This window comes from Hypanus sabinus, chromosome 8, assembly GCF_030144855.1.
Source record: "Hypanus sabinus isolate sHypSab1 chromosome 8, sHypSab1.hap1, whole genome shotgun sequence".
NCBI classification, from domain to species: Eukaryota; Metazoa; Chordata; class Chondrichthyes; order Myliobatiformes; family Dasyatidae; genus Hypanus; species Hypanus sabinus.
Window position 1 is genome coordinate 40,835,269 of NC_082713.1, and position 21,441 is coordinate 40,856,709.

The following is a 21,441-nucleotide window of genomic DNA, read 5'->3' on the forward strand; positions in this document are numbered from 1 at the left end:
TTGACTGACATTTGGACAACCCTCCATTTGCATTGATGGTAAAAATTTCAATGGCTCATTTACTGTGGAGCCTACTTCACTTTTCACTGATCTATTTCAACTCTACTTTTTAATCTAATCCTCACATCCTTTGATTTCCCTAAAGCCCAAATAGTTATTGATCTCGGTCTTAAATATACTTAGCAAATAATCATCCATAGCTCCCTGGGGTAGAAATTCCAAACGTATCAGCATTAATCACAGCCAGATCAAGTTAGCATGAAATAGCTGTTGTACAAAGTTCCTAAATGCTACGTCAGCCAAACCCACTTTTGATTATCCAATATAATAGATTGAGAAGAAAATTCTCTCAACACTCCCTCTAGCAAAGCAGCTAAAAATCATCTTCAGATGTGTAAAGAGAAAATGCTTAATACCAATTGCAAAAGTTGATTCCGATCCAGTTCCTAATAGTTCCAGTTCCATCATGACAGAATTTTTGGCTTCTTTCCCAAGATAATTTCAATCCAAACGATGAGATAGCACAGTTTATATGATAAATTAACAATTAAAATAAAAAGGTAATTGTGTCACTAATGAGGGCAACTCTGTAGGAGGGAAACTAATCAAGGAAAGGATATTTCATGCCCACATAAAGCACAGAGCCCAGGAATCCTGTGATAGCTTTTTGCATAAATGCAATCATGGGAAGTACCATTTCATTTCCTACTTCACCTTTCATTCTCTTGAAACAATGATTGTAAATTTTTTATTCACTGTATGACAAAGAAGTCCGCTTAAAATGCAATTGCAAATTAAACATTCAGAAAGATTCCCAAGATTAATAGTTAGATCATATAGAAACTAAAACAAAATCAGAGCTTTGAAATATGATATATTTCAAGTTCTATAATAATTTGTGTGTTTCAATATTTGTTAGAAATTTGAGAAAGAATAAGTTTCCAATTAATTTGTCTTTGTATAAGAAGTACAAGATTTGTTATTTTTGATCTTATTCCGGCTGATGAATGTTTTCCCTGTACATTCACAACTGAGTGGCCAGCGTCTGGTTGAACTTCATCTACAGGTTTGCAGATTAGACCACCATGGTGGGCTGGATCTCAAATAGTAATGAATTGGAGTACAGGAAGAAGATGGAGAACTTAGTAACGTGGTGTCATAACAACAGCCTTTTCCTCAATGTTCACAAAACAAAACAGCTAGACATAGACTTCAGGAAGGAGGGTGATGCAAGTGCTCCAGTGTACATCAACAGTGTAGAGATTGAGAGGTTTGAGAACTTCAAGCTCCTAGTAATGAACATCACAAACAACCTGCCCAGGCCCAAAAAAGCTCATCAATGCCTCTAATTCCTAAAGACATGAAAGAAATTTGGTATCCCCCACCGACCTTTACCAGTTTTTATTTGATATATCATTGATAGCATCCTATATGGATGCAGAATAGCTTGGTATGGCAACTGTTCTTCAACTGTGACCACAAGAGACTGCAGAGAGTTTTGGACACAGCTCAGCACATCATGGAAAACAGCCTTCACTCCATGGGCTCTGTCTATACTTGCTGCCTCGGTAAAGCAGCCCCCAACCACCCTGACACCTTCTCTTCTCCCTCACCCATTAGACAGAAAATTCAAAAGCCTGAAAGCATGTCCCACCAAGCTCAAGGACAGCTTCTACCTTGCTCTTACAAGACAATTAAAAGTTCCCTGGTATTATAAAGTAGACTCTTCACCTGTATGGTCTTGCACTTTGTCCACCTGCAGGGCACTTCCTCTATAGCCTTTATACTTTATTCTACAGTCAGTTATTGTTCTCCCTTGAGCTGCCTCAATGGCCTGTGTAATGATGTGATCTGAATGAATGGTGTACAGGAGAAGCTTTACACTGTACCGTGGTACATGTGACAATAATAAACCAATAATAAGCCACTTGTGTTGAAAAATCAATAAGAATAATAATATGCAAGATTGTCAAAATATCTGTCACAACAGCTTAATAGTAATGATCATATTTCAGAAAATCTATGATGCCTATTTTAACTTAAGGCTTTTGGCAAAACTTTGCCTGATTTGCAGTTTTTATACACTACAGAGTGCATGTCCTCCCACAGAATAATTTCAAGATTGTTATAAAGTGTATAACAAACACTTACTTCATCCAGAAACATACTAAGGAAGTAAGAATTGTCTAAAAAGAGACAAATGTTTAACAGTGTCCCCAAGTCCAACCCATAGAAAGGGGACTGAAAATTTCCTGACACTGAAGGAAATGAAGCAATAATATTTTGAATGATTTCATCTTTAATATATAGGCTCGAATGGCTCCTCAACAAGCTCAGTGCCTACACTTTCAAAGGCCCAAAAGTGTAGGGACTGAGTTTGTTGAGAAATAACTTAAGCAAGTTGCTGTGTTGCAAGTTAAATTGTTTATTCACACACAACTTTCTGAATTCTTGCTTATTGTTCTTTATAAACTTTTTTTCCTCCCATATCTTCCAAAGGCCGTTTCCACATTGGACTTCTTTTTACATCTTTATCTTTCCTTAGTTTCAAATGCAGGGATATTAACACCAGAGTGAGAAAAGATCATCTGTTCCATGAATTCTGCTTCCATTGAAGACTTTTTCTAGACTGGTATTTCAGAAGAAATGTTACAATACCAATCCTAAATTTTCATTTCACTACTGATCTGGAATACCTTTTGTTTCTTTCATGCTTTGATGGTTCATTTAATATCTTAGCATAAAATGTTAAATCGAGTCTGATGCATTAACAGCAATTTAAATACCCATAATTTTGTTGTAAAAGCATTTTTGAGTATGCACTTACTGATTTACCATGTTCCATTTGTATTTACCTAGCACATAATTTTTGTCATTCTAATCAGGTTATTTTAAAATGCTAATTAACTGTATTCTAAGTTATGATAGGAACTGACTGTGCCAATTCATATTGCTACAATTACATTTGTATTATTTGGCTAATTAATTGTAATGAAAATGAAACAGTTAGTATTTGATTACATTACTTTATGAAATTAACAGCAACTTCAGGGGTTCTATACATGAATTGTTAAAGAGCTGCTATCAGTGAGTGAGCGCCCCCTGTTTTACAGCCTCATCTGTCACCATCAAGGAAAAACAATGAATTGACAAGAACTTAAAATACTTATCGACTAGTGTAACACAGGGTACAGTGTGTGTTGATTTCCATGAGGGTTAAGTGAGATTTTAAAGGCACAGAGCCACAGTTGTTTATTAGCAAATGCTTCTAGCTTCTAGCATAAGTTTAACAATATGATTACATATCCCAGGTAAATATTATTAAGCACAAGTGATTAAGTTCTATAATTTTAAAGATTTTGACGTTTCTGCTTCTAACTTAATTTTTTTCTGTAAATTTATATAATTATAGAGTTGTAGAAAATGTTCAAATTATTCAATAAAAATCATTCTTTTCCCTTTCTGATTTCCTGCTGATGTTTTGTGTTGCTGCTTTATAAGGCATTGACCACACCTGCAGGAGTGTGAGCAGTTTTTGGCCCCTTATCTAAGAAAGGGTCCACACAGTTTCACGAGAATGATCCCAGGAATTAAAGGGTTAATGTATGAGGAGCGTTTGATGGTTCTGAGATTGTACTCATTAGTGTTTAGAAGAATGAGGGAGTATCTCATTGAAGGCTACTGAATATTGAAAGGCCTAAGTAGAGTGGATGTGGAGAGGACATTTCCTTTAGTGGGGAGTCTAGGACCAGAGGACACAGCCTCAGAGTACAAGGGCATCCCTTTAGAAGAGAGATGAAGAAGAATTTCTTCAGCCAGAGGGTGGTGAATCTTTGGAAATCATTGTCAGATGGCTATGGAGGCCAAGTCATTGGGTATACACTCAGTAGCCACTTTATTAGGTACACCCGGACATCAACCCATTAACATAAATATTTAATCAGCCAGTCATGTGATAGTAACTCAATGCATAAAAGCATGCCAACATGGTCAAGAAATTCAGTTGTTGTTCAGACCAAACATCAGAATGGGGAAGAAATGTGACCTAAGTGACTTTGACTGTGGAGTGATTGTTGATGCTAGATGAGGTGGTATGAATATCCCAAAAACTGCACAACAGTCTCTAGAGTTTAGAAAATGGTGTGAGAAACAAAAACACATCCAGTGAGCAGCAGCTCTCTGGATGAAAATGCCTTGTTAATGAGAGAGACCGGAGGAGAATGGCCAGGCTGGTTCCAGCTGACTGGAAGATAACAGTAACTCAGATAACCACACGTTATAACAGTTGTGTGCAGAAGAGCATTTCTGAATACACAACACTTCAAACCTTGAACTAGACGGGCAACAGCAGCAGAAGACCATGAACATATACTCAGTGGTCACCTTATTATGTATATGAGGTACCTAATAAAGCGGCAACTGAGTGTACACTGTGTGGAAAGATCACAGGAAAGCCTGCTTATCATTAGTTCTCCTAATAATGCAAACTTTAGCCATCTTCAGTTGGTGCAAAGCCATTCCCAGTACAGCAGACATTCACTTCAATTGTCAGACTTTACCCAAATGGTAAAATTTACTACAACATTTTATGGTTCATCGCATAAGACTGCAAAATAAAATAAAATCTGTGTCCATTATCCAGCTGAAACACATATCCTGCTTACAAACATTATTCACATCACTGTCTTAGCTCAGTTCAATTCTTCAATCACGTCAGATTAAGAAATTTCCATCATAAACTATAATCATTTTTATTGCAAAGCTAATCAAGAGGAAACATTCCTCAGTTAGTGCATCAATTAAAGTATTGATTTGGTTTTAAGATTGTAGTCAAGATTATAGCATTGTAAATATGATCGCTATGCCCTCTAAGCTTCACTGGTGTGCAGCCATGCAGTAACTGAAAAGTTCCGAAGCACATAGCTTTTGTTGTTCAGCAGCTGAATTTTCTTTTATATAATGTTAATATAATTTTGAAATTTATGTTAATATAATTATGACATACCCAGTAATTATGTGATAATGAATATAATCCATAAATAATTAACATATCCCAACCTTTACTTTGCAACATTTTAGAACTTCAAAGCATTTACATTGTCAGTGTTTCAGATTACAATACTGATACAAATTGTAACAATAAACACAGAATGGAAGTCAATAGCTCATTATTAAGAAACTGCCTGCCCGCTGAATGGCAACACCATGTGGGCAATATTCATAGGATGCATATAACAAAAAACATTAAGTGCTGTGCATTTTTAGGCCATATAAAAATCTCCCGCTCTGAGGAATGCTTGGTCCATGAAGCTGTGTAAAAAAAGAGGGAATGTTGAGTATGATCTACAGTATTTCAAACTTTTCTTACTAGAACACTACAGGAGTACAGGAGAACTGTGTCTCCCATTTAAAATGATTATTCTGAGGTCATTTGTAACTTGTTTTGCTTGCTGGAATAATTAACAGACAATAGTTCATTTATATATACGAGTTGAAGAATAACTTTAATACCTTTTTTTCCAGAGAAAGAAGAACACAACCATAGTAAGTTGTTCCTCACTCCATCTTGCTGACAATTGGCCAGATGGAATTCTTTAACTAGCTTAAGTAAAACCACCCAGAGAAGCAAAGAGGTGGCAAATTATTTCCATTGCACTGTACACCCTCTCAGACTCAAAAGCAGTCTTTAATCCGTGTAAACTGAAAAATGCATAGCAAGATCAAAGACTGTATGAAAATTAAAGGATGGGAACTAGAAAGTGAATTTTTCCCACATGTTTGAAACTGGATAATTCAAGTTAATAAAACAAATAATGCTTGACATGGTTCCAAATCTATCCTCTGATTGATGAGATGAAGGATATCCTTGTATCTGGGTCTAATGATTCCAAGTCCCAAGTGAAACAAGCATGAGTGATGTGAAACCAGTTCTCTGTAGGCCAGCAACCACAGGAGAACATTTGCCACAATTCAAAACTGCTGGATTTACTTTATCCCATTCACGTCAACTCTCCACACGTTGTCTTGCATGGCAGACAATTATTTTGGCTTAGTGAAGGGTGGCTCTACTGGAGACACAATGAAAAGAGAATCAACTGTTTCATTGGTTGTTTGTGATTAACTTTGTCAAGCATCAATATTTAGAAAACTAGCAGAATGTTCTGTAATACTAGATTTCCATCTATTTCATTCCCATTGTAAGCTTTTTGTTAGATTTTGCAAAGTCAAAAGAATTGCTTGACAGCTTGCAATTATACCAAAATGACATTTGCAAATGTCCAGACTATCTTTCCAAGTGTTTATGCCAATTTGGCACTTACTATCTACCCATCCCTGGAAACAGGGTATTAAAGTATCTACTTTTTCTAAGAAGAGTTTTTATATATCCCTTCTGTAAGACTGGTAATTGAATCTTGATGCCATGTTCAAATAACTTTCTTATTTTCTAATTTCATTTAATTAGCCAGATGGATGATTTGTATCAAGCTGTCTGATGAGGCTTCCTTTTAAAATACGCCAACATCAGTACAAGTGCCTCCCAATGGAAAATATCCTTTATTTGTCTTGGACTGATTCTCCTCCACCCGCCTCCAGCGGCTGCCCACCCACAACCACAGAACCTTTGTACATGTTAATGGTCATCCGGAACTAACAACACAATCACCATAATCAGCAGGTATTTTGATAAGATAAGATGTGTTTCTCCCCAGGATATTGGCAACTAACATACACATAGACTTAAGGACATCGCCCTGAGTTCCTCATCCAGCACTCTCTCTCAGACACTCTTTGTTTACTTGCAGGCTGAAGTGGTTTGTCTACGGATTTAATGACTACTTCTTAAAAGGCTGTTTATAGTTACTTTATATAAATCCCTCAATCCAGTTACTCACCCAGATCCCACACAGTCAGCATATCAATGGTGAGTCAAATGTTAATATTGCAGGATGTAAAAGCAAATTAGCAATCCAATGTGAATGCCTGCCCTCCAACACGCAACAATAAACATGTTATACATTCATCAAGTTACTCAGCAACTGCATTTTCTTCAGTATGCCATGTTGTTCCAAGTCAAGCTTCCAAAGAGCAAAGAGCCTTCTTAATGCAGGGACACTAATGGGAGATGAAACATGGATCAGAATGTAATTTCACTAAGTGTGAGCTATTCAGCAGAAGGTGTCTTGATCAGAAAATCTACATATAGTTAGTCCAGTTTTAGTCCAGTCTGTTTAGTCCAGTCTGTGGTATTTCCAGTTGTGATGTACGGCTGTGAGAGCTGGACTATTAGTAAGGCTGAATACATAAGAATCAGTGCCTTTGAACTTGGATGCTGGAGGAAAGTGTTAAGAGTTTGTTGGACAGCAAGACAATCCAAAAAGTCAGCCCTTGAAGAAGTACGGCCAGACTGCTCACTAGGAGGCTTGATTATGAGACAAAAGCTGAAATATTTTGGCCACATCATGAGAAATGAAGACTCCTTGGAGAATTTTCTCATGTTAGGTAAAAACAGAAGGTAAAAGAAGGAGGATGACAGAGGTTATGAAGGGTAGATAATATCACTCAGAGGAGTCCATGAGGTCATGAAGAGTTGGACTCAACTTAATGACTGAACAACAGATAGTTAGTGTATACTAGGGTTGCCTCATCTATGACCTTTTCAGTGATTATTCACTGTTAAACAACTTGGGGCCATAAACTGTACTTTAAGCCTCAAAAGTGGGCATATTTGTGCCATCTCTTAGTTCTTTAGAACTGCTGAGAGTGGCAAATAACAAAAAGTAAAATTACCAACAGGAAATTCTCAATTAACAGTAATGTTAGATACTACTATGTATCTAAAGCCACGTAATATGACACACAGTTCTTAATAAACACACTTACGTACACTGCACTGTTTCCCTTTGGAGTAACTTCAAATAATTATCACTACATACTCAACTGAAACTATGTCCATTCAGTTACTTGGTCTACACAATAAGTTGTAGAGCTTGTTGCAAGCCAAGTGAAATGTCCACAGATGAATTAGTTATTTCAGTGACTCCCCAGACACACTTCAACATAGAACATCTCACATCTTAATCTACAATAGTTCCTTCAACATAATTGTCTTCATTACTCCGAATGCATTGTATTATACATTTTTAAACACCATTTTTCTGGTGCACCAATTAAACTTCAAATAGTTCTTAAAAACTTAACACAGGGTTAGTAACTCCTACAGTATCTCTACAGTAATTCTACATTGTATTTGGTACTTAATATTACAGACTCAATTACAACACCTGCGTCTTTGGGTTGTCCAACTTCGTGACACTGCATTTCCTCTACCCTGCATTCTGGCTCCTACTCTGCCACTGTTTTTCCTCCCTATCATCATGTATTGCAATGTACTGCTGCCGCAAAGGCAACAGATTTCATGACATCTGCCGGTGATATTAAACCCGGTAAGGAACTTTTCCTGTTACTTGCTTTAAAGTTCTAAAGTTCTTTTTTTCTGACTTGCTCTCTTTGGAATGCTCCCAAAGCTTGCAATTTCAGCATGATTGCTTGCAGCATTCCTTGTTGCACTATGACCAAGCCAAATTTAGTAAGTCCATGCCTACTGTACCATCTCCCATAAGATCTTCAGAACTGCTTCCACATTGCACTGTGGTCTTCTCTGAAATATACAATCCAATCTGTGCCTGAATCAGGGGATTCAGTAATTCGGTAAATAAACAACCTTGTAGACCTCTCTCCTGAACTAAAACAATCTCATGTCCTCCCTCAATATCGTATCAAATGTGATTACCTCACCGCAGTACCAGTACTGAGCCTTTCTTTCACTCTGTGAATTCTTTAATAGCCAGGCCAATATACTGAACTTACGCAGACCAGCCGAAGAACAACAATAACAATAAAAGCCGCTGCAACAAACTGAATGTTGATGGTCATGAGGACTCTACAAAGATGAACTCTTCTCACATAGCCTGATGACCCCTAGAGAAAGGGAGCAGTGGAGAATCAATAGTGTGTGCACTATAAAGAGACCCTTGGATTCTCTGCCAGAAAACACCCAGTGGTTTGACAAGAATGACCACAATGGCCAAAAGCTAGTTAACTGCAAATGCAAGGCATTCTTGAATAGGGAACTACAACACATACTTAAAGACTGTTCAGTACCTCACTGAGATTCTTCAATGTTATCAAGGTCTTCTCAGCTTCAAATGCTCCAAGACTCACCCCACTAAATTCAAGAATGGAGGCAAAGATATCAAGGTCAGTTAGGGCTGCTGAAAGAAACACTTTGAAGAAATCTTTTTCCATGACTCTGTCCTGCACACAAATATTCTTGTTGACATTCCAAAATCAATCTATTGACACCTTATTACCAGCTCTGACTGACATGTTGAACAGTATTGAAGTCAGCTCAACATCTACTTTTGTAACACATAGCATCTCTGCTGATGTTCTGAAATATGGCAGAGCTAAATTTCAAATACTTATTTGCAATCTGATCTCCTACATCTGGGAGGACAAGGAAGACATTCCAGGGAATCTCATAAATGCTGTAATTTGGACCATCTTTAACAAGGGAGTCGAATTAGATTGAAGTAACTGCACAGTTTCCAGTTGCCTGCCAATAGCTAAACACATCTTCCTCTCTCAGAACATAATCTTGGCTTAATTCTCTCAAGTGTTTTGCAGGTCCTCTTTTTGGCTTCGAGGTGGCTTTCACAAGTGCCTCTGTAACAACACGGTCTGCTCTAGTATTTTATTGCAATTGTGATGCATCAGACATATCCCACTTGCTGCCTTACATTTGAAATCTGAAGATGCTGGAAATCCAAAGCAACACACACAAAATGCTGGAGAAACTCATCAAGTCAGGCAGCATCTACGGAAAAGCGTAAATAGTCGACATTTCAGGCCGAGACCCTTCTTCAGGACTAGTGTCCTGAAGTGTCCTGACATAGGGGCTCAGCCTGAAATATCAACTGTTTACTCTTTTCCATAGATGCTGCTTGACCTGCTGAGTTCCTCCAGCATTTTGTGTTTGAAATACTTTTGTCCAACTTTCACTGGCATATGATTAAACAGTTAACACTACAATTTTCTGTCTCTCGAAGGATGCCCTCGATGTTCCAATTGTCAGGAAGCTGAATTCTTTACGCCATAGATCATTCTCATTGGAAAGTCACAACCAGGATGTCACATTCACTTTTATACTAATGTAGTTTACCATGACACTTGGCTTTATGACTGCATGATTACCTTCTTAACCTTTCTAGTATACAGCTAGGATCCATTTAATAGTCTTTTACCATGCTGTTATAATACTATTAAATGGTTCCCTAGTAGAATAAGATGGAGTCTTGACCTCACATTCTACCTTACAATGATCTTGCACCTTACTGTTTGCCTTAACTGTACATCTCTCTAGCTTTTACACATTAATTGAGCTGTAATTGTTAAATGGTTATTATTCTGCATTCCATGAATGTTTGAATTGGTACTCCCTCAATGCCCCAAGTAATGGTTCCGTCTGCATGAATGGTGCACAAGCTTCTCAGTCTATCACGGTACATGCGACAATTAAAACATTCTAGTTCCAACATCTACAATACATTCTAGCCTAAATGCTACTTTACTTTCTTCTGATAATCCTTGTACTTAACTACTTCACTCTTCTTTCAGTCCAAGCTTCACATTCTTCATCAGATGGATTGTCGTTAAACTTGGTTCCAATGCACACCTGCCCTCGTGGTGTGAGTTACATACATTCACAGCCAGGTACCTTCTCTCAGGGCTGTAAAATAGCCATCTTCCATAAACATTTTGTTGGATCTGGAACGTAGACCCTGGCAGGTCAGGATTACACTTGCTGGAGATTTTCAGGTAGACCTCAAGTCCACGTGACAAGTTCTCCACACTGGGTGGGCCAGTATTACCCGAAGCAAGAATGCCTCTGCTGTCTATTAATCTTATTACATCTACAATTCTCTTATAAAAACAAAGAGGCAAAGTTCTTCAGACCAAGTGATTCTATCCAATCTATGCACACTATGGCTGATGCACAACTAAGGGCCCTCGCTAAGTAGACAGCTCACTTCCTACTCGTACATCAGAACCATGCCCAAGTGAAACCGCATTATCTCCAAGGCAGCTCCACCGTTGTGGCTGTTCAAGCTTCCTCCATTTTTCTTACCACCCTTCCAAGTGGCCTCACAGTGGGCACCTAAGAACATCTGGAAATTGCTCCTCTTTAGCCTGACTAAAGTCCTGTTGGTGTGTTAGGACACTTCCAATGGCACAGCAGCCAAGAGAGTGGTGGCAAAGATCTGGTTGCTGTTGCATAACTCACTTCAAGAAAATAAATAAATTCTTATTCTTCTTAGACGATGCATTTGCCACTATTTTGGCTCTGGACAGTCATTTGAACAATAGGGGGTGACGGGCAAAATAAGTGTTCAATACCCCCCCTCCCACCCCACCACCAGTGCCCCCCATTGGCTCTGTTAGTTACAAAGAAAGTTTACTTGGTCAGGCTCTACAAAAGTATTAAGTTTAGTTTCACTCTAATCTCTTACAAGCAACAGCCAAGTACCTGAAGGCAAAAATAATTAGGCTTCATAACAGGGAAATATTTCATTTTGTTTCATAACGGGCTGCCTTTGCAGGGTGCGTTTTCAGCTTCACTCCCAGAACTCTACTCCCTCCTACAGGAAAGCGAGCACATTACAGGTCACCAGGTCTTCGATTCAAATTCCATTTTGAAAATGAGCTCTGCTCTGGTTTGTTGGTCCGATTCAAACAACTGAGTCACTCCACCATTACATGGCTGTGAACTCATCAAATGTTCCATTAGCACAATTTATTTTGTACTATGTACAGTATGTGTCTTTCAACATCTTTCGGACAACCAGTTTGCTCAGTTTTTCTTCTTGCAACGGTGAATTTTCTCGCCAACTTACAAATCTATTTATTTAAGCATTTTTAGGCAACGAAGAAAGGCAGGAAAAATACTATCAAAGAGCAAGTTACAACGAGAATTCAGTTAAAAATATTTTTACTTTGATTGTTAAACTTCAAGAAAACCAGTAAGGTGTAATTAAACCAGATGTCAGTTCCCATAGTAAACATGTTTTTTATAGTGATCTCAGTGGCAGATTGTAACGTGTCATAATACAAGCACTAGCAACAACCGATTTTAGCAGAATAGTTACAAAATAAATTGTTAAAGATGTCATATCAATTATTTATGGTCAACCACTTTGTAAGTGTGGCCAAATGTGAAGTTGTGGATTATACAACTTGTATTGACAATGTGATTGCAGTTAATCCACTTGATAACATAGCCATAATCATAATGAAAACCTGCTTTCAGGGTTGCATTATATACTGCTTTTTGGACCTGATTTTTGATAAGAAATCAGTTAGGCTTTCCCCCTCTGCTTCACAAAGAAAGTTGAGAATTTACTTGCAAATGTTCCAATCATGTATAGAAACCGCATGTTATTAACTGACCTGAAAGTAAGTCTGCCACCTTTATTGTAAACTGTGATCCTTTGATTTTCTTGAAACCAAAAATACGTTTTCATTTTCAGTTTTGACGAGAGCTATCTTTCTTGTGTTTGAGCAGGACACCAGTCTTCACAATGGGGCAATTAAGGATTCTACTGGTTATGTTGTATTTCGCCAACCACTCCCGGGTATCTAACACGTACTCTAATACAACCTGGAACAGACAGAGGATCCCAATGCTCCTTCCTCAAGAAACAGTGAAGCTAGGCAAGCCGCGATTTTCTGCCAAAGCCAAACCGGACCTGATAACCCACTGCAATGCAGAGTGCCTGTGGAGAGAAGCTCACCCATCCTTAGAGGACTTGAAGGAAAATCTCTCTTTTGAAACAATTTACACCAATGGCACTCGAACCCTTACCAAGGTAGACATCTCTGGCTTTGGCTTCAACTCCCTACTCTCAGAAACGCGCCCCCCGCGGCAGTCACGGTCCCGGCGCAAGCGACAGATCTTTGGGGCGGATGGCAGGTTCGATATTCGTGGAAAGAAGTTCCTGCTCAACTTCCCATTTTCTACAACAGTGAAGATCTCCACAGGGTGCACGGGCATCCTGGTGTCAGAGAGACACGTGTTAACCGCAGCACATTGCATCCACGATGGGAAGGATTATGTCAAAGGAGCAAAAAAGTTAAAGGTTGGGTTTTTAATAGAGAATCTGAAAGCCCAGTTGCCAAAAAGCTCTAAGCTTCCACCAAAACTCTTGACAAGGTGGTCACGGGTCAAACGCACACAGGTTCCAAGGGGCTGGATACGATCTCAGAATGAACTCAGTATGGACTATGACTATGCGTTGTTGGAACTGAAGAGGCCACATAATAAACCATACATGGAGTTCACAGTTATGCCATCTTCAGCCCAAGTGGCTGGCAAGAGAATTCACTTTTCTGGATTTGATAGTGACAGACCTGGGCAACTGGTGTATCGATTTTGCTCCATAATCAATGAGACACCTCATCTTATTTACCAGCACTGTGATGCCCAACCGGGTTCTAGTGGTTCTGGTGTGTACGCCAAGTTGTGGTTGCCAGAGAAACACGAATGGGAAAGGAAAATCGTTGGAATATTTTCGGGCCACCAGTGGGTGGACCTCAACGGGGTGCAGCAAGATTACAACGTGGCAGTCCGAATCACACCGCTGAAGTATGCACAAATCTGTTATTGGATCAAAGGGAATTACAGCGAATGCTACTCCAATTGAATCCTTTCAAACAGCATTGCAAGGAAAAGCAAATGCCACTTTCATTTTAAACAGTTTCATTCCCTACACATTGGCTTGTTAAAGAGTACAAGAATACAGAGGGTTGGGCCTACCCTGAATTCATTCCTCGGTAAAGGAGGTTGCAGCTGAGGTTGGGGAATTTTACGAGTCTTGGTATGTCCAGGGGAAGGTTGCTAAGTTTAAAAATTAGCAGCTTAGGATGGAAGAAAATCCACAGTCAAGTTCTCATAGTATTTCCAGTTGGTAACAGCAATATATTGAAAACTGATGTTATATAATAAATACTAATTAAGTGAAATTCTTTTTAAATTTCAAACATTTGTTGGTGGTGAGTTTTTAAAACAAATATTTGAAAATCTTTTAAAACTTTTTCTAGAGTAACCAAGGTTGTCTGGTTAAAGATTCTAATTAATAGCAACGGTTGTCATAGAAAACCGTTTTGCTGAAGTTATCTTTTTCACCCCCCCCCATCCCCAATAGTTCATACACTGGTGGGGGCTGGTTACAGAGAACATCTCTTTTTCTAATTTGCACAGACTTTATGAAGTAAATCCACAAGGAAATGGAAAAAAGGAAAATACATGAAGGAAAATGTATACAGGTGTTTTTAGAAAATGCACCACCAGCTCACTTCCAAGACCATTTTCTCCAATGCCATTCATTAAGCCATTCCCCTTTTACCTCTTCCAATTCCCTTAAAAGAAATTGTCATTTTCCAACTATTCTATGGGGTAACAAGAGAAAGCTATCAAAGTTGACATTATTGTAGCTGAAAAGAGAACCTGCATCAATTTGGTCAAAATCCCCATTAGTTTTTAAAAGTCGCTTTGACAGTATTAATAGTTAGAGCTTCCAAACCTTCAGGCAATGCAGGATGATATACTGTAGAACTTCGAGTAACAACAGTTGAAAGCAGAACTTCAGAGATGTACTGAAATCCACAAGGTGAAGGTATTGTCGGGAGGAAGGAAAGGGGTGATTTCTGTATTTGACTCTTTTGAAATTCTGAAAATTAAGATCATGGAAACAAGCAGCAATAGCAAACTGGTGCTACCTGAAATTTTCAGCGGTCCTACCTGCTTCCCCGTAGGCACGTACTTTCATCTGAACAGGGTTCGTCAGATCCCTGAAGGCCAGATTCGTCCAGCAGCAAGTTGTGAGCGATGTCTGCTATTGGCTGAGTGGCCTTGTTGAAAAAAGGACTTTTTATTATCTCAAGTTTTTTTCAGACAACAATGGCTGACTGTGACTCTACTTAATTGGTTACCATTTGCATCCCTGATGATGTAAGATTATGAGTATCTTATTAGGTTGTCTGACCCAGCAATTCTCACTGATTCTGAACAAACACATCTCTAGTCTACCAACACTGCAGTGAAGAAGCTGTACAGAGGCAACTGAATTTCTTTGGTGCTTTCATTTTCCCACATGCAAACTCAAATGCAAGATTCAGGACAGCCTGAACCCTCACTGTACAATGCCCAGAGAAAGTGTGCCACTCTAATACTCACTCTCAGTGTGGAAGAGGGCCAGAGAGACACCATCTGAATTTCCTCCTCACTTTACCTACAGAGGGAAGGCTAAGTCTTGCAAAACATAATGAATAGGATTTTCTGCTCATCAATAGCTACTGCATAACAGTTTTTGTTTAACCCATATATTCAAAGTTCAGAGTAAATGGACATTTTCATAGAACAAAGAAATTCAATAGAATCAATGAAAAACTGCACCCAAAGACTGACAAACAACCAATTTGCAAAAGACAAACTGTGCAAATACAAATAAAAACAAATAGTAATAATTAATAGTTAACACTGAGAATGTTTATTGCAGAGTTCTCGAAAGTGAGTCCATAGGTTGTGTCCCGTGATCAGTTCAGTGTTGAGGTGAGTGAAGTTACTTGTACTGGTTCAGGAGCCTGATGGCTGACGGGTAATAACTATTACTGAACCTGGTACGTTGTAGTATATTGTCAGAGAAGGGGAAAGGAGAAATGAGAAAACTAGATTTCAACTAACAGGGCTACTGTTTTTAATTAATCTTAATTCAAGGATTAGACATTCTAAAATGTATGTCTCTTCATAATAATTGGACATATTTTTGGGTATTTATTATTGGTGTTCAACATAGTGTAACAGACTAAACCTTATTACTTCCTTTGAGACTAGGTGGTGCCAAACAGAGAGTCAAGTCATTAAGCAGGATATTACAAGGACATTTTTTCTTTTAAAAGCACATTCCTTCAGTAGTTCCACAACTCCTACTTTGGATAAAACATCTTACTTTTTGTCTGCAAATTAGCAAGAAGCTAGAGGACTTTTAAACACCCACAAAAGCGGTTGGGCAAAAGGGTAGTGCTTAGTGTAATGCTGTGACTGCACCAGTAACTCAGAGCAACACACACAAGGTGCTCCTGCAGGAACTTGGCAGCTCAGGAAGCATCTGTGGAAGGGAATAAACAGTCAGCTTGAGAACCTTCATCAGGACTGGAAAGGAAGGCGACAAGAAGCTAGAATAAGCAGGTGGAGGGAGGGGTAGGAGTACAAGCTAAAAGGTGATGAAGGGTGGTGGGGGAATGAAGTAAGAAGCTGGAAGGTGATAGGTGAAAAGGATAAAGGTCTGAAGAAGTATTCTGATAGGAGGAGAGAGTGGAGCAATGGGAGAAAGAGAAGGAGGAGGGCACCGGGGGAGGTAATAGGCAGGTGAGGAGAAGAGCAAGAGTGGGGAATGGAAGTTGTGGGAAAGGGGGAGGGGGAATGTTAATGGAAGTTAGAGAACCAATGACCCAGATTCAATTCCCTCTACAGTCTGTATGGAGTTTTACATTTTCCCTGTCGCTGCACGGGCTTCCTCCCACATTCAAAGGACATATGGGTTTGTAGGTCAATTGGTCACATGGGTGTTATTGGGCAGCAAGGATGCATTGGGCCAGAAGGGTCTGTCACCATGCCATGTCTCGAAAATAAAAAGGCAACGGAAAAAAGCAGCGAGGGGAGAATAGACGAACTATGAAGGCAAGCTATCAATAATGTCAAAGAGATTACCAAAAGCTTTTTCAGAAATATGAAGAGTAAAAGGGAGGTAAGAGCGAACATTGGACTGCTGGAAAACAGCAGACAAACTGAGTAAGTGTTTTGTGCAACACACACAAAATGCCAGAGGAATCGAGCAAGTCAGGCAACATCAGTGGAAATGAATAAACGGTCGATGTTTTGGGCTGTAGTCCTGATGAAGGTCCAGAGCTGAAACGCCTGACCTGCTAGGTTCCTCCAGCATTTTGTGTGCCTTGTTCTAGATTTCCAACATTTATGTCAGTCTTCACTATGGAAGACACCAGAAATTCTGGAGATATGCGATGGGGTGGGGTTGGGGGGGGGGGCAGATCTGAGTGCAGTCATTATTACTAAGGACAAAATCTTGGAAAAGTTGAAGTCTTAAGATTGAATAAGTTACCCGGATTGGGCAGACTCCACCACAGGGTTCTAAAAGAGGTATCTGAAGAGATTGTGGAGTTATTAGCTGTGATATCTCAACAATAACTGGAGACGGGAATGGTTCTAAAGGACTGGAAAATTGCAAAAGACAAAGTTATGGGACAGTGTGCCTGACTTGAGTGGTTGGTAAAGTCTTAGGGTCCGTTATTAAGGATGAGGATTTAAGTTAGTACAGTTTCCTTCAGGGAAAATCTTGTTTGACTAATCTGTTAAAAGTAACAGGCAGGATAGACAAGCGAGAAGCAGTGGATGTTGCGTACCTGGGTTTTCAGAAGGCCTTTGACAAGTTGCCGCACATAAGGAAAGGCACTCGCACGGACAGAACATTGGCTATCTGGCAGAAGGCAAAGATTGGGAATCAAGGAGGCCTTTTCTGACTGGCTGTCACAGAGGTCAGTGTTGGGTCTGCTACATTTCACGTTATATGTTAATGATTTGTATGATGTAATTGATGGCTTTGTGGCCAAGTTTGTGGATGATACAGGGATAGGTGAAAGGGCATGTAGTGCTGAGGAAGTGGGGAGTCTGCAGAAAGAGTTTGCAAAAATGGGTGAAGATGGAATATAGCAAAGGGAAGTGCATGGCCATGCACATTGGCAGAAGGAATAAAGGCATAGACACATCTAAATAAGAACATCAGAAAAAGGAGCAGGAGTCGACCATCTGGCCCATCGAGCCTGCTCCACCATTCAATGATCATGGCCGATCTGGCCATGGACTCATCTCCACCTCCCTGCCTCTTCCCCATAAACCCTTAATTCCCGTATGATGAAGAAATCTATCCAACCTTGTCTTAAATATATTTACTGAGGCAGCCTCCACTGCTTCATTGGGTGGAGAATTTCACAGATTCACCACTCTTTGGAAAAAGCAGTTCCTCCTCATTTCTGTCCTAAATCTAGTCCCCAAATCTGGAGACTATGTCCCCTAGTTTTATCTCACCTACCAGTGGAAACAACTTTCCTGCCTCTATCTAATCTATCCCTTTTATAATTCTATATGTTTCTATAAGATATCCTCTCATGGTTCTGAATTCCAGCGAATACAGACCCAGGTGACTCAATCTCTCCTCATACTCTAACCCCACTCATCTTTGGAATCGACCTGGTGAACCTCCTCTGCACCACCTCCAAAGCCAGTATATCCTTCCTCAAGTAAGGAGACCAGACTGCAAGTGCGGCCTCACCTGTACAGTTGTAGCATAACCTCCCTGCTCTTAAATTCAATCACTCTAGCAATGAAGGCCAATATTCCATTTGCCTTCTTGATAGCCTGCTGCACCTGCAAACCAACCTATTGTGATTCATGCACAAGCACTCCCAAGTCCCTCTGCGCAGCAGCATGCTCAAATTTTTACCAATTAAATGATAATCTGCTCTTTCATTTTTCCTCTAAGTGAATGTCCTCACATTTATGAACATTGCACTCCATCTGCCAGACGCTTGCCCACTCACTTCACCTATCTACGTCTCTCTGCAGACTCTCCATATCCTCTGCACAATGTTTTTTCGCTCAATTTAGTATCATCAGCAAACTTAGGTACACCACACTCGGTCCCCTCTTCCAAATTGTTAATGAATATCGTGAACAGCTGAGAGCCCAGCACCGACCCCTGCGGCACATCACACACCACTGAATGCCAATCAGAGTAACCCCATGTATCCCAACGCTCTGCTTTCTATTAGTTAACCAATCCTCCATCCATGCTAGTAGATTAGCCTCAACTCTATGCATCCTTACCTGATGGATAAATCTTTTATGTGCACCTTATCAAACACCATCAGGAACTGTAAGTAAATAACATTCATTTGTTCTCCTCTGTCCACTGTGCTCATGATATCCTCAAACAAATCCATTAAGTTTATCAAACAGGAGCTGCCTTTGCTGAATCCATGCTGCACCTGCCTGATGGATCCATTTCTTTCAGATGCCTCACTATTTCCTCTTTAATGATTGCTTCAAGCATTTTCCTAACTGGGACATGCCCAGAGTCCAGAGAGTTTTGGTAAATCATCACCAAAAAGCCTCTACTATAACCTCTGCCATTTCTATTAGTACCCTGGGATGCACCCCATCAGGATCAGGGGACTTGTCTATTTTCAGGTCCACAAGTTTGCTCAGCACTACCTCTTTAGTAATAGATATTGTAACGATAGGGAGAGAATTCAGAGTTGGAACAGAAAGAAAATTAGGAGTCCTAGCTCAGGATTCCTTAAGTGTTAATTAAATATTGAGTAAGGAAGGGAAATGCATCATTTCGAGAGGACTAGAATATAAAAGTAAGGATGTAATGCTGAGAATTTATAAGACATTTTGTCAGACCACATTTGGAGCATTGTGTGCAGTTTTGGGCCCCATACTCAAGGAAAGATATATTAGCATTAGAAAGGGTCCAAAGGAGGTTTACAAGAATGATCCCAGGGTGAAAGGGTTAATCTATGTGAATGTTTAATGGTTCTGGGCCTGTACAGTGTTTAGAAGGATGAGGAGGATCTTATTGAAATCTACTGAATATTGGAAGATCTCGATAGAGTGGACATTGAGAGGATGCTTCCAATAGTGGGAGAGTCTAGGTCCTGAGGGCACAGCCTCAGAATAAAAAGACCTCCCTTTAGAACAGAGAAGGAGAAATTTCTTTAACCAGAGGGTGGTGAATTTGTGAAATTTAATGCTACAGATGGATGCAGAGGCCAAATTATTGGGTATTTTTAAAGTGGAATTTGCTAGGTTCCTGATTAACTGGGATATCAAAGATTATGAGAAGGCAGGTAAATGCATTTGAGAGGAAAAGATAAATCAGCCATGTCAAGTGGTGCAGCAGACTTGATGGGCTGAATGCCTTAATCTGTGCCTGTGCTTTGTGGTCAAATTCTTTTTAGCTCCTAGGGCTCACTTAAGCCCTAAAATTTACTGGTTAAGGATATTGTACCCACCCAGCAAACAAGATCACCTCCCAAAATAGGCCATTTTAAGTCCTTGTCAACCAAAAAGAAAAAAGGCCCTTTCCTACCTAGGTTTCTATTTGCAATGACAGGAAAACCATGACTATGATGCCCTAACTATGAAGTGTTAGTGGGTGACTAAAGGGCTGCCTAAAATTTGTCTGTCAGAAGTTGATCTGCGGACTCAGTTTTAGCAGGTAGCTGGTGGGAGTAAACAATGCCACATAGAAGAGAATAGTAAGGGATGTGATGCTGAAGCTTCATAAGGCACTGGTGAGACCTCACCTTGAGTATTGTGAACAGTTTTGGGCTCCTCATCTAAAAAACGATGTGCAGTCATTGGAGAGGGTTCAGAGGAGGTTCATAAGGATGATTTTGGAAATGAAAAGGTTATAATACGAGAAGCGTTTGATGGCTTTGGGCCTTGTACTCACTTGGACTTAGAAGGATGGAGGGGGAAGAATCATACTGAAACCTTTCAAATTTTGAAAAGCCTAGCTAGAGTAGATGTAGAGAGGATGTTTCCCATGGTGGGGGAGTCTAGGATGACAGGACATGGCCTCAGGATAGAGGGGTATCCATTTAATACGGAGATGCAGAGAAATTTCTTTAGCCAGAGGGTGGTGAACTTGTGGAGTTTATTACCAAAGGCAGCTGTGGTGGTCAGATAGTTGGGTGTATTTAAGGCAGAGCTTGATAGGTTCTTGATTGGACATGGTGTCAAAGGTTATGGGGAGAAGGTCAGGGAATGGGGCTCTGAATGGGGAGAAAATGATCAGCCATGATTGAGTGGCAGAGCAAACTTGATGGGCCACATGGCTTAATTCTGCTCCTATGTTTTATGGTTAGGAATAGATGACCTTGCCCACCTGAAACCTATTCCCATTTAACAACCTCCACTTAAGAGAAATAGAAAATTCATTGTCGAGATGGGTGCTAGCTTAATCACTTACTTTCAATACTATGGAACACGTCAGCTAATTTAGAAATATTGCTAATTAAAGTATATTTTCTTCAACTATTTGGCCTGCTTTTTCACTTGATTTATCATGAACTTGTTAAAACTGTTTTGTTTGAGATGAAGCGAAGCAGCTGAGCATTCCAAACTTACTTCAAATAGTAAAGCTAGACTAAAGGAAAAAATATCACTTCTCCAAAATCTTGCACAGCATGTACTGTAGTGCTTGGTATTTTTCCAAAGAAATGATTGAATTATTTAATATT

At 39.6% G+C, this 21,441-nt stretch overlaps 1 protein-coding gene across 1 annotated transcript in view; it reads left to right on the forward strand.

Annotated features, from left to right (window-relative positions):
• LOC132397721 (serine protease 23-like) overlaps nt 1–14,121 on the forward strand; it is a 31,562-nt gene extending 17,441 nt beyond the window's left edge. Inside the window, exon 2 of the mRNA XM_059976489.1 lies at nt 12,623–14,121. Within this exon, the coding sequence (XP_059832472.1) occupies nt 12,639–13,760 (1,122 nt within the window). The 5' untranslated portion in view covers nt 12,623–12,638 and the 3' untranslated portion in view covers nt 13,761–14,121. The remainder of the gene's footprint in view (nt 1–12,622) is intronic.
• Nucleotides 14,122–21,441: the final 7,320 nt, after the last annotated feature.